The sequence below is a fragment of the Eublepharis macularius genome, chromosome 13, assembly GCF_028583425.1.
Source record: "Eublepharis macularius isolate TG4126 chromosome 13, MPM_Emac_v1.0, whole genome shotgun sequence".
NCBI lineage: Eukaryota > Metazoa > Chordata > Lepidosauria > Squamata > Eublepharidae > Eublepharis > Eublepharis macularius.
This window is the reverse complement of record NC_072802.1, coordinates 70,166,878-70,179,822: the sequence shown is the minus strand read 5'-3', so window position 1 is coordinate 70,179,822 and position 12,945 is coordinate 70,166,878. Positions and strand designations below refer to the sequence as shown.

Genomic DNA, 12,945 nt, shown 5'->3' with positions numbered 1-12,945 from the left:
TATTAGTTGTGACTGGCGCCCTACCTCTCGGCCCAGGACCTAACGACAGTGATCCATGCAACGGTCACCTCCAGGATGGACTACTGTAACTCGCTGTACACAGGGCTGCCCTTGGGCTTGATCCAGAGACTTCAACGGGTCCAGAATGCTGCTGTGCGTGTCCTAACTGGAGCTTCGTGTAGGACACACATTACACCTATCTTGCAGCAGCTTCACTGGCTCCCAGTAGAATTCCGGATCTGGTTCAAGGTGTTGGTTCTGACCTATAAAGCTTTAGACTTGGACCAGCATACCTCCCTGTATGTGCCCCAGAGAGCGCTTCGTTCAACCAGAAAACATCTACTGGTGATTGCTGGCCCTAGGGAGGCTCGGCTGGCCTCTACCAGGGCCAGGGCCTTTTCGGTCCTGGCCCCAACCTGGTGGAACTCTCTGTCTGAGGACACTCAGGCCCGCCATGATCTTGTATCATTTAGGTGGACCTGTAAGACAGAGATGTTCCGCCAAGCATATGGTGGAGGCTAATTTTAATCCATCAGTGCCGAGCCTTCCACCAGTCTCCTTCTGTGAGGTGTTTTGGGAGCTTTTTTGCAGATAAAATCTCATCCCTCCGTCGTGATCTGCCGGCCATGATTGATACAATAAGGAAACTGGAGGCCCCTTGGCCGTCTTCCGGCCCATTTCTGGATCACTTCAGCCTGGTCTCCTGGGAGGAGGTGGACAGGATCCTGCAGCTGGCGAGGCCCACCACGTGCCGCTTGGACCCCTGCCCCTCGTGGCTGGTGAAAGCCAGTGCCGATGGGTTGGGGGCCCAATTGGAGGTCATTATTAATACATCATTGAGCTCCAGGATTTTTCCCAGGGCGCTAAAGGAAGCCATAGTGAGGCCTCTTTTGAAAAAACCATCTTTGGACCCCACTGACCCGTCCAGTTTTACCGCCCAGTATCGAACCTCCCGTTCCTGGGAAAGGTGATTGAGCGGGTGGTGGTGGATCAGCTACAGGTGTTCCTGGAAGAGACCTCTGTCCTGGACCCATACCAGTCCGGGTTCCATTCGGGTCATGGGACGGAGATAGTGTTGGTCGCCCTTGCGGACAATCTCCATAGGCATCTGGATCGGGGTGGGTCGGTGCTGCTCATCTTGTTAGATCTTTCAGCAGCATTCAACTTGGTCGACCATGAGTTGTCGGCCCGCTGCCTCGCCAATGTGGGGATCCGAGGGACGGCCTTGCAGTGGCTTGTCTCTTTTCTCCACGGTCGGGGACAGAGGGTGGCACTGGGGGAGAGACTGTCCACACACCATCCTTTGGAGTGCGGAGTCCCACAGGGGGGCAATAGTCTGTCCCCTGATGTTCAGTCTTTATATGCACCCCCTTGCCCAGTTGGTGTGGCGTTTCGAACTGGGCTGTCATCAATATGCAAATGACATCCAGTTGTATCTGTTGATGGGCAGCCGACCTGACTCTGCCCCTGACACACTGTTGAGAGCTCTGGAGGCCGTGTCTGGGTGGGTAGAACAGAGCAGGCTGAAGTTGAATCCCGAGAAGATGGAGATCCTGTACTTGGGCCGTGGGCTGTCGGAGGCAGCGATCCTTCTCCCAACCTTGGTGGGGGGGGCACCACTTGTGCCCGTACCATCGGTTAGCAGTTTGGGTGTGATTCTGGACTCCTCCTTGTCTATGGAGGGCTAGATTGCAGCTGTGGCTCGGGCGGCCTTTTTCCACCTTCGGCAGGCCCAGCAACTGGCGCCCTACCTCTCGGTCCAGGACCTAACGACAGTGATCCATGCAACGGTCACCTCCAGGATGGACTACTGTAACTCGCTGTACACAGGGCTGCCCTTGGGCTTGATCCAGAGACTTCAACGGGTCCAGAATGCTGCTGTGCATGTCCTAACTGGAGCTTCATGTAGGACACACATTACACCTATCTTGCAGCAGCTTCACTGGCTCCCAGTAGAATTCCGGATCCGGTTCAAGGTGTTGGTTCTGACCTATAAAGCTTTAAACGGACTTGGACCAGCATACCTCCCTGTATGTGCCCCAGAGAGCGCTTTGTTCAACCAGAAAACATCTACTGGTGATTGCTGGCCCTAGGGAGGCTCGGCTGGCCTCTACCAGGGCCAGGGCCTTTTCGGTCCTGGCCCCAACCTGGTGGAACTCTCTGTCTGAGGACACTCAGGCCCGCCATGATCTTGTATCATTTAGGTGGACCTGTAAGACAGAGATGTTCCGCAAAGCATATGGTGGAGGCTAATTTTAATCCATCAGTGCCGAGCCTTCCACCGGCCTCCTTCTGTGAGGTGTTATGGAGGGTCCCCTGCTGGCTGCCTTGAAAAGGGGTACAGTAATCTATCTGTCCACTACTACCTCCCTTTTTTGTATGCTGATGGGCAGGGGTGCAGGACTGCTCATCTTGGAATGGTTTTATTGATTGCTATTTTTATGCTGTTTATTGTTTTTATGTTGTATTTTAATGTTGTACCTCACCCTGAGCCCGCTTGTGGGGAGGGCAGGTTAAAAATATAATAAATAAATAAATAAATAAAATACATTTGAGAGATCTATGCAATTAATGGAATAAAAAAATTAAGCCAGTACAATTGGCCTATATGTGTATTGATGCAGTTAAATTACTTTGTGTACTGTTATCTCTATTGACTTCTTAGCGGTTACATTGTTAGAAGCTTCTGTATTGAATTGAAACAAAGTACTGAACTGTGTACGCATGTGTGCACATGTACGTATGCACACACAACTTGTTTAATATATTTAGGGAGAACTATGTATAAGTGGAGTGTATTTTCATCTCTAGGTGGGGTTGTTTTGTTTTTTGTTGTCCTTAAAGGTATTTCCAGTGCCAACCCAAATATGGCTTGTTTGCCCCCGTCCATAAAGTTACCAAGATTGGCTTCCCATCCACAACGCCAGCAAAAGCGAAGGCAGCGGTCAGAAAAATCATTGCAACTCCCACGAGCTTGAAACGCAGCCCAAGTGCCTCTTCCCTCAGCTCTCTGAGTTCGGTGGCTTCATCTGTAAGCAGCAAGCCAAGCCGTACAGGACTAGTAAGCTTCTTTTCCTATTGCATGCTTTATGGCCCCCCAACAGAAATTGGCATTGCACATGGCCAGTGGTTGGCTTTTCTAAACCAAGGATAGCATAGATCACGGGAAGGGAACGGTCAATTTTCCCTTATCTGTAATTGTCTGATTTCTGAGCACTCAAAGCATGCATGAAAAAAATCTTAGCTAGCCCTGGAGGATAGAGGTGGAAGTTTTATTTCAAGCCTGTGTACTTAACAACAATTAACTCAAGCTAACACTTGCCACAAATAAGAAAGGGGCACATAATACCTTTATAAAAACCGAGCGATTCTGAATTATCTGCCAATGCTCCGCACCATCAACTTTCCCAGATTGCATCTACTTGTAACCAAGCCTCTCTGAAATTCGTAGGGCCTCCTGCTCAGTAAAACTGTGGTGTGCATTTTTTCTGTTCTGTCTGCCATTAGTTTCAAAAGAAATTCCTGATGTATTTGCACTCTCACCTGAGCAGCACTGGCTTTGTTGACAGTAGCTTTTTTGTTTTGGGACATAATTGGCCAATAAAGTTGTCCAAAGCCAAAGTTTTCAAAAAACTTTTTTAAAAAGTTGTAAGTGGTACAGAAATTTGACTAGGAAAATAAAATTGTGTTTCTGGCAACAAGGCCTCTTTCTTTGGCTTCAAACTAACCATGTCCTCTTATAAGGTCTTGTAAATAAAGAGATGATTTAAACATCCGACTTACTGTACAGCAAATGCTTAACCATACCATTAACATTTAAATTCAGTACCCCAGTCTTGGGTCACCTGCAGCAAATAGAAACTTGCAATCCTTCCTTATAAACCAACTGTTTGTAAAAATAATTTTGGATTAATCTAAGCATTCCTGGGAATTTCAAAGCTTTTTTTTTTTTTAACTGCAGTGCTTGTGGCCAGTTCATGTGACTATTTTGGTAACATGAGTTACTAGTTTGGTAACATGAGTCTGTTGCAGATCAGATATCCTTGGAGCTTTCTTTTCATGACTATCACAATAACCCTATTGAACATGTTGATGAAGTCTGACCTACGTAAGTGAGCTTCACGGCTGTGAAAATATTCTTACTCTGCTTTCCCTGGTTGAAGTGCAGCAAGTAGCTCACTGGACTATGCTGGTTGTTATTATAGCTAGCATTCACAACACTTTCTAACAAGGTTAGAAAATAAAGATCATTGCAGACAGACAGGAACCATTATCAGCATGAACACTTGGACGCATTGCTGAACGAATGTGGCAAAAACGTTTGAGCTCCTTAATAAAAAGAAGAGCTCTGTGTATTTGTAAACTTAATCCCTCACTCCTCCACTTGAAGCCAGCTGGGTGACCTTGGGTCTGTCACAGCTCTCTCAGGGCTCTCTCAGCCCCAACCACCTCGCAGGGTGATTGTTGTGGAGATAATAATTACATACTTTGTATATTGCTCTAAATGGGCGTTAAGTTGTCTTGAAGGACAGTATAGAAATTGAAAATTTGTTATTGTTACTGCTATTATTTATTGCTCCAGGAGTTTGCCTTCCACTACTAAGAAGTGGTGGAATGAGGAAGATATGTGCATCTGTCAGTTGTGACAGTAAGGTGGTAGAATTCATCATCCCCATGTCTGTTAAGCAAGACAACTTAATACATTCTAATAACCAGCCACTAGAGGTGAGGGGCTGCAGGGCAGTGGTTGGAGCTTTCTTTCTGCTTTGCATGCAGAAAATCCCAGCTTCAATGCCAGGGATCTCCCATTAGAAGAGTTGGGTAGTAGGTGATGTAAAAAAGACTTATACGTGAGAGCCTGAGAGTCAGCGTGGACAGTACGCTCTCACTCTGTGTAAGGCAGCTTAATGGGTACAGAACAGCTTTTCCTCCTGAGTTCATTTGAGTAGGTTGGTTTTGACTGCTATCAAGCATTGCAAGATGAACAGACAACAGTGGCAAGAATGCCGTCTGTTAGTCCACTTAAGCATCCTCAAGTTTTTAGTAAGAGTATTGGCATCCTACTTTTTGCTGCATGTGATCCCAGATTGTCTGGCTAAGCGAACAACTTCTTTGGCTTAACAGCAGGATGTTTTCTTGTATTTAGTCAGCACTCATGCAAAAGAATCCTTAGTAGCTTAACAAGCTAATTGACATTTGTGGCTCCCACCTTAGATTGAGGCCAGCCCTTTGTTTCCTTTTGAACCCTTCTGTTTCCTACCTTCTGTTTGCTGATTGCCATTTTAATGACCTTGCTGCACAGGTATGTTCACTTCCTTTCTTACAGTTGATTAGGATGACAAGTGCCAACCAGCTTGTTCAGACTTTTCTGAGTGGCCGACTGTCGCACCCCACACCATGCTGCACCGTGTTGCATGGTGTGGTTTGTGTGCTGAGCCAAACTTGTTCCTGGTGTGATGAGCACTCAAAGGGAAAACAAGTAGGAAGGTGTAGTAGTTCCCCACTATCTCTGTGTGGTACTCTTCAGCATGGATCTCCTCCACCTTTCCACTTCTTGTGTGGCCATCATCACTAGGTCACCCAAGTGGTGTCTCCACATTTGTTTTCAGCCACTGTTTTAATGATAACACAGCACACTGTGACTGTTGTGCTTAGGCAGAGCCAGAAGTGATAACAATTTGTGTTGGAAGGAAGAACCAAGGGCCGTATCACCCATTAGGCAGAGGCAAACCAGTGGTTGCCTCAATGCACGCTCAGTGTGGAGTAGCAGCTCAGCGTGACTCCCTGACCACCTTACCTGTATGGCATGCATGTTGCTTTCACGTTGTCATTTCAAAGTGCTCACTTAGAACAATTCAGGTGTACACCCAGAACGTATCCTGTGCAAAGTAACACTAAGAATGCTTCCATTCTGCATTTCCCCATCTTCTAGATGCACTTAGGCAAGGCCCCCTAGCTTGAAGATGCCTATGCAAAACCTAGTCTGGATTCCTCTTCTCTGCTGCCCACTCCGTTTCTCACCCTCAGCCTTTCCAATTCTACACAGCAGTTAAGAATTAAGGACTTTGCAGTTTACAAGGAAGGCATCAACAATAGCACAGAAGTCCCCAGGCTTCTTCAGAGTTCCTTTTTCCTGCTTCCTGTGCCTCAGATTATCTATCCAAGCACAAGCCAAGAGGCAGGAAAACATCTGCGCAGACAGGCACTTTGAGCTGCTGCTTAGCTCCCCCACTTGTTTGAAGAGAGAAGAGTACATAGTGTCTACCCTGGCAAATGTCTGTGTTATGGTATTCTTGTGCAATGCACAAGAGGAGGCTGAATCCAAGCGGCATTAAGATCATGTTAATAATGAGTGATTTCTCATGCAATGCCTGTCCCCTGTTACAAGATGAGTTAGTGAATGTAAGTACAATCAACGCTTCTCTAGTTCGCTTCTTACATCATAGTTAAAGAAACTGGTAGTGTATGCAGAATTAAAGCACGGTTCTGATACTGAGTTGGGCTCTTAAAATGCCTCTCACCCTTGAAGTTGACAGAAACATCTTCCCGGTATGCGAGAAAGATTTCCGGCACCACTGCTTTGCAGGAGGCACTGAAGGAGAAGCAGCAGCACATAGAGCAGCTCTTGGCCGAGAGGGACCTGGAAAGAGCTGAGGTGGCCAAGGCTACCAGTCACGTTGGGGAAATAGAACAGCAGCTGGCATTGGCACGAGATGGGCATGACCAGGTAAGTCACTAACGGCTGAAATTGTAATTGCAGAAAACTCTGCTTCCTTGGACTGAGTTAAGATGCCTTGATAAAGATGGGGAGGTCGTTTTGCCTGGGCTTCATCGTTAGCAAGAGATAAGAGAACGACTGACTTTTTAAAAAAGAGGCCAGCATACTAAGTGGTTCTGTCAGTCTTTACTGTCCAACCTATAACACTTGGCCCAAAACTCTTCAGATGAAAGATACCAGCACTACACTAGTCCACCTTCATGACCTCACATCACAGTTGCAAGCAGATTTCAGCCCCGTGTTTGGGAATCCTTTTCTAAACAAGAATGAAGCCATTTTGGTTCTCTCTTGAAACAGAATGCTACGTAGGTAGCTTTTATCAGATGTAATTCTGTTTTAGTAAATGCGTAACTTATTTGCTCTCCAGCGTATTCTAGAAATGGAAGCGAAGATGGACCAGTTGCGGGCCTTGGTTGAAGCTGCTGATAGAGAGAAAGTAGAACTGCTTAACCAGTTGGAGGAGGAGAGAAGGTAAACTAAGCTTGAGTTGGGAGAATCACTGAAAGGCATGTGTTGGTCTTTAAGGGAAAAAGGTATTTTTATTTGTCAAATGATGTTGAGCAAATCACAAGTATTTGAGGAGTAAGAATAAGAACTGAAGCGGTTAGGTTCAAATCCCATCTCTACCATTAATGTGTGTCCCTTGGGAGTCTTACTCTGTTTTTTATACAACTTTAGTTATTGTGGCTTTTCTCCCCAGCCCCCATCATGGATCATAGCGTTTCTAGTTTGGTGTCGATGCTATTAAATGTCTCTGTCTTTAGATCTGATGCCCTCTTTTATACTTATATTTCCCAGAATTCGTTAAGGATAGCTGTTAAGCCATTTTAAATCTCTCATGTACCCTATGTCTATCTCAGTTCCTTGTCTTAAAGTAAAATGGGCATATTTGTAGAATCTAGTTTGTAAACATGTGAGGATGAATCACTAAAGCTGGGAAATAATTTTGCACATTTAAAAACTGCTCTGTCAATCTCATAATAATGTTCAGAAAATTTTACTGGAGAATCCAAAATTAGAGATTTTACATAGCAACTGAGAACCTGCTGCTGCCGGGCATGGAAATTCCAAGTTGTGGATGACTTTAACTCTGTCCCTGGTTGATCTTGAACTCACCTTGAGCAGGTTGCTAAGCAACCTGATAGTACTGCTATACTTGGCTGGTGCATGTTAACTGGACTGGCATGATTCAGCTAAAGAAACCGCACTGCTTCGGTTGTCTAATTTTCTCCTGCTTCCAAGTATACTGTAACTTGTTACCAGCAGCCTAAATGAAAAGAATACTGTGAAGGCAATGAAAACCACTGAACAATGCAGACTTAAAATGGAGCCTCTGTGACTTCTGTCTGCAGAACATTATTTTTCTGTCTTCCCAAGTTTGGTAGCTAAGAAAGGTCTGATTCAGAAGTTGTTTATTGTAAAATCCTTATCCTTGGATAATGCCCAAGTTTGTCTGCTACACTTGTGCATTATCCCACAGGGTGCACCGAACAGGATCCACAACTGCAGCCCAAGCTTTTACTATTGTGTTCTGTTTAAAAAAAAAAAAGCCCTCGGGTGCTAACAGGGCCCTGATTCTCTTGTTGGGTTGTTTTGTTTTATTTTATTACATTTGTATTCTCCCTGAAAACCAGACTCTAAGCAGATCACAGTGGACTTATAAAAGAGGCAGCATAGTAAAACACTTACACTTCAGTACAAACATCTCAACATTCTTATTGCACAGTCCTTGTTAGTGTTAGCCCCCTTTGGCGTACACGGTCTTTCCCTTCTCCCTCCCCCCACTAATTCTCACAACAACCCTATGAGATAAGTTAGGCTGAGATGAGACTGACTGGCCCAAGATCCCCCTGTGAGCTTCATAGCTGAGTAGAGGTTAAAACCTGGTTCTTGTGATTGACACTTTAAGCACTAATCCACAGTGGAGTGATCTTTCTAGTCTGTAGATATTGGGATTTAGGGGTCTAAATCCTCTCTTCAAGAACAGCAGCCTGGGGTCAGCACTGAAACCAACGGGTTTGCAAGTACCTTGGGTAGGCAGGCTGAAGGTAGTTAGGCAACAGACCTGTCTAAGTCCAGTGGTGTGGTGCTAAGGCAGTGTTCTTCTCAATGACAGGCTGTGAATAAGGAAAGAGAGCTTTGAATTGAACAGTGGTGCCAGGTTAGCTCCCTGGTAAGCCTCACTCTTTGGGAAGGTTATGGGTCGTGTGGATGTCCTAGTGGAACTTGCCTGCAGTTTCCTCCTCTCAGAAGCTGCCTCAATTGTGCAGGGAGCAAGAAACCACTGTGTGCACCCAAAACAAGACAGCCAATATGGTGCAGCAGTTACAGTATTAAACTAGGATCTGGGAGCCTTAGATTGGAATCCTTGCTGTGCCATGGAAGCTCGCTGGGTGACCTTGGGCCAGTCACACACTCTCAGCTTTAACCTACCTCACAGGCTTGTTGTGAGGATAAAATGGAGAAGGGGAGAATGTTGCATGCTGCTTTGGGTCCCTATTGGGGAAGAAACGTGGGGTAGAAATGAAATAGATAAATAAAATGCCTGATTTGAATCCTGCGCCTTCTGACATCTGGTGCCTCTCCCAACTAGGCAGATATAGCTTTGATGCTGTTTCCTGATTGGGCAAGCCCAACCCTCTTTATTGTTTTGCTTTTTGCTCATAGGAAAGTTGAAGACCTCCAGTTCCGAGTAGAAGAAGAGTCCATTACCAAAGGCGACTTAGAGGTAAAACTGCCTCCAGCTCTCTTTTTGATAGGCTGAAAGGCAAGACATTCTAGAAGCAAATCCTAAGTGATTTAAAAATACAGGATTTAGACTGCGTGGCGACAGCTCAGCAATGTGCCTACCAAGTGATGATACCACAATATGATTTTCTGGAATACTTTCCAATACTCTGTGACACAAGATTGGAGACACTTTTTTGAATTCTCTGTTCATGTCTTTTATAAGTACTTAGTGCTCATGTTTCTAATTCCTCTCTTTTTGCTGTTCTGTATAATGACTTGCCAAAGCATTTCAAAGTATTCATTAAAACTGCCAACTAGAAACCCAGTGCTGAAGTTATGAAACTTGCAGTGTGTATAGCTATATCTCTGCTGAAATTGATACAGGAGAGGCACATTAGGCTTGTTCTGCTGCCGGTAAAGTACAGTCAAGCCCAGCCAATTAGCGTGGGCCATCATTTAATAATATAATAATAAAAATATTCAATTTATATACCGCTCTTCAGGGCAATTTAACAGCCACTCAGAGCGGTTTACAAATTATGATATTATTATCCCCGCAACAATTACCCTGTGAGATGGGTGGGACTGAGAGAGCTCCGGGAAGCTGTGACTGACCCAAGGTCACCCAGCTGGCTTCAAGTGGAGGAGTGGGGAATCAAACCCGGTTCTCCAGATCACAGTCCCAGCACTCTTAACCACTACACCAAACTGGCTCTCTTATACTAAACATTGTCTTTTTTCTTACCAAGTTTCCAATAATGAATTCTCGGCTTAAGCAAACTTTACTTACCAAATGCATATACTGTGCATCTTCTCATTCTTTTGCCAATGTGCATTCCTTACTAAGATCAGTAGACATGTGTTGAACTGTTGATTTGAAGATTAGGATTAAGAGGAGAAGTCCAGTGTGAACACTGCCAGTTTTGTAGACCTCATTCATGTTGGCTATCTTGAAGCTTAATTAACATGTTCTTGTTCATGCTGAAAACTGAATGTTTAGGTAAACACTTTTATCTCAATGTTGTGTGCAATATATAAATTTCAAACTGAATTGCAAAAAACTAAAATAATTTTAGGCTGGCCTGAAAGCACTAGCCACTGGTATTATCTGTTTCATGTTAATGTCATCTTTTAGTTCTGTTTTACTTTAGTATCTCATCTGTTTTATCTGGACTCTTCATGGACCATTCATTTTTTCAGCTTGTGTATTTTTGTTTTATCAGTATACACGGGATTGTTTTAAAAATGTAATAGCTTCAGTTTGGTAAAGGGTGGAATCCCATGAGTTTCCCAGTCTTGCTGCCATCACAAATTGCATCACTGTTTCCCCTTACTCCATTACTCCCTGTATGATCCTGGTTGACTCAGGCTGTGTGGTTTAAGCGCACATTTCTAGAAGAATTAGATCGATTGAAGGCATGTCAGCCATACGTAAAGCCTATCTCAGGGATCTTTCATGCAACTACTCCCTTTATTTTCAGGTTTTGATAAAAGATTGTCCAAACTTGTCCCCGTTCTCACACATGTAGGCACAACATGCACACATTGTTGCATGAAAGTCACTTTGCCTCTGGGGTGCATATATAAACATGATGAACATGGGGACAGAAGTCAGTGTGTGGGTGTTCTCCAGCCCCAATTGGTTTCCCACTGCTAGGACCCACGTGAACATCCCCTGCCCCCATGGTGCAGGATGGCATGGAAGGGAGATGCTTCACACACTGTTCTGGGTCTGTGCAGGGCCTCCTAAATGCAGGTGGAGCTCATGGGAGATCATTGTGAACTGCGGGGGGCGGGGAATGGAACAGCAACTTCTGAAAGAAAGATAACAATTGTGAAAATCCACGTTCAATGTAGTAAAGAATTGGTGTGCCCTAGATTCTTTGCCTCCTGCTTGTTTGTAATTGAGCCGTAGTGTTGAGCAGTCAGATAAACTCTCTTTTTTAATTTTTGCTGATAGCGAAAGAGGCAGATTTCTGAAGAACCTGAAAATGTAAGAGGACATCTAAATGTGTGGAGACATTCCCCCGCTTTAACAGATTATTTACCAATAAAACATTTGCTGACAACTTACTTAAACCACTAATGACCTAACGTGCTGTTGGGATGTTAACTTTCCTATTTATATGCATGAAAGCTACAAGGGCGTTCGTGGCATTTCAGCCTGAGAAATGTATGTAATGGGATCCAGCAAAAATCCATTAGTTCAAGAAAGGGGCTCTGCATTTAAATTTTTTGTTTACTTCTGTACAATCCAGTTTTCGTTCAGTCTATTAATTCCAAAGCTTTGCGACTTTTTAGGAAGCTAATTTGGGGGCTGTGAAATGCTACTTGTTGAAGAGCACCAGAGCTTGCAAGCGGGAAGAAAATCCCGCTTGGTAATCCAGGAGCTCCCCTTAGCGTTCCGTGTCTGCCAGTTCAGGAGCTGAGTTGGGTTGTCTTTCCACTTCACTAGAAGTATTTCACTACATTGTTTCCCATCCATTAAATGACAAGAGAAAAGGGCTATATGAAGGAAAGAGACGCCTAGTAAAAGATAATCCTCCTGGCTTTTTGTATCTCCCAGCTGTCTAGTTTTAGAAGGCTAGCGGAACAACTTTCATTTGTTAGAGCAAACCTTTATACCCAAGTTGGAAAAACTAGTAAAAGAAAATGTTGTCAGTCCTTCAGTAAACAGAAAACAGTGGAATTTAAGAGCCTGTCAATTTAGGTTCTAAAAGATTTCTAGGAAAGAACTGGCTACCTCCTTTCTTCTTGTCTCCAAGCAAACAGAATTTTTGATCCTGAAGCTTCATTCCTTTGTGCGTTCTTCAGTGCTGTGTTTGCAAAGCTCCTGCTATGATCTAGGGCTCCTCTTTTCTTCCAAATCAGGCTCATGGTACATTTGAATGGAATCTGCATGTGACTGTCTCCCTTTTTGTGTGTGTCCTGGACCCTCAGTCTTTATTTGCAGAGTCTCCCTGTCTTGCCTTTTCCTTAACAAAAGTTGGCTACACTCAGTAGAAATAAAGATGTAGAACTTGAACTGAGACCCCAAAGGTGGAGTGAACATAATACAAATATTAGTGAACCAATAGTTTATTATTGTCAAAGACCAGCAACATACATTACAAATATTAGTGAGAACTGTTGGTAGTGAAGACAGACCTGAAGCCAGCAGAAGGTGGAGCAGTAAAGTCGAGGGCAGAATTATCAACAACCAGGGAGGTTGCAACCAAGAAATCAGAAGACCGAGACTTGGAAGGGCAGCCATGAAGGAACTAGAAAGGATCTTAAGTTTAAGGAAGAGTCACTGAAGCCCAAAATCAAGATGGTTCACATTAGAGTATTCTCTGTTACTAAGAAAGGGATGTGAAAGTTGGACAATGAAGAAAGCTGATAGGAATTTAATTGAGTAATTTGAAATGTGGTGTTGGAGGAGAGTTTTACGGATACCA

The 12,945-nt window shown here is 44.3% G+C and overlaps 1 protein-coding gene across 11 annotated transcripts in view; it reads left to right on the top strand.

Annotated features, from left to right (window-relative positions):
* CLIP1 (CAP-Gly domain containing linker protein 1) overlaps positions 1–12,945 on the top strand; it is an 85,263-nt gene that overhangs the window by 26,338 nt on the left and 45,980 nt on the right. For 6 of the 11 annotated variants that reach the window (XM_054995895.1, XM_054995901.1, XM_054995894.1 and 3 more), the window contains exons 5-9: positions 2,845–3,061; positions 6,530–6,727; positions 7,146–7,249; positions 9,446–9,506; positions 11,469–11,501. In XM_054995895.1, the coding sequence (XP_054851870.1) occupies positions 2,845–3,061; positions 6,530–6,727; positions 7,146–7,249; positions 9,446–9,506; positions 11,469–11,501 (613 nt within the window). The remainder of the gene's footprint in view (positions 1–2,844; positions 3,062–6,529; positions 6,728–7,145; positions 7,250–9,445; positions 9,507–11,468; positions 11,502–12,945) is intronic. The other 5 variants (XM_054995897.1, XM_054995900.1, XM_054995898.1 and 2 more) reach the window with 1 other exon arrangement.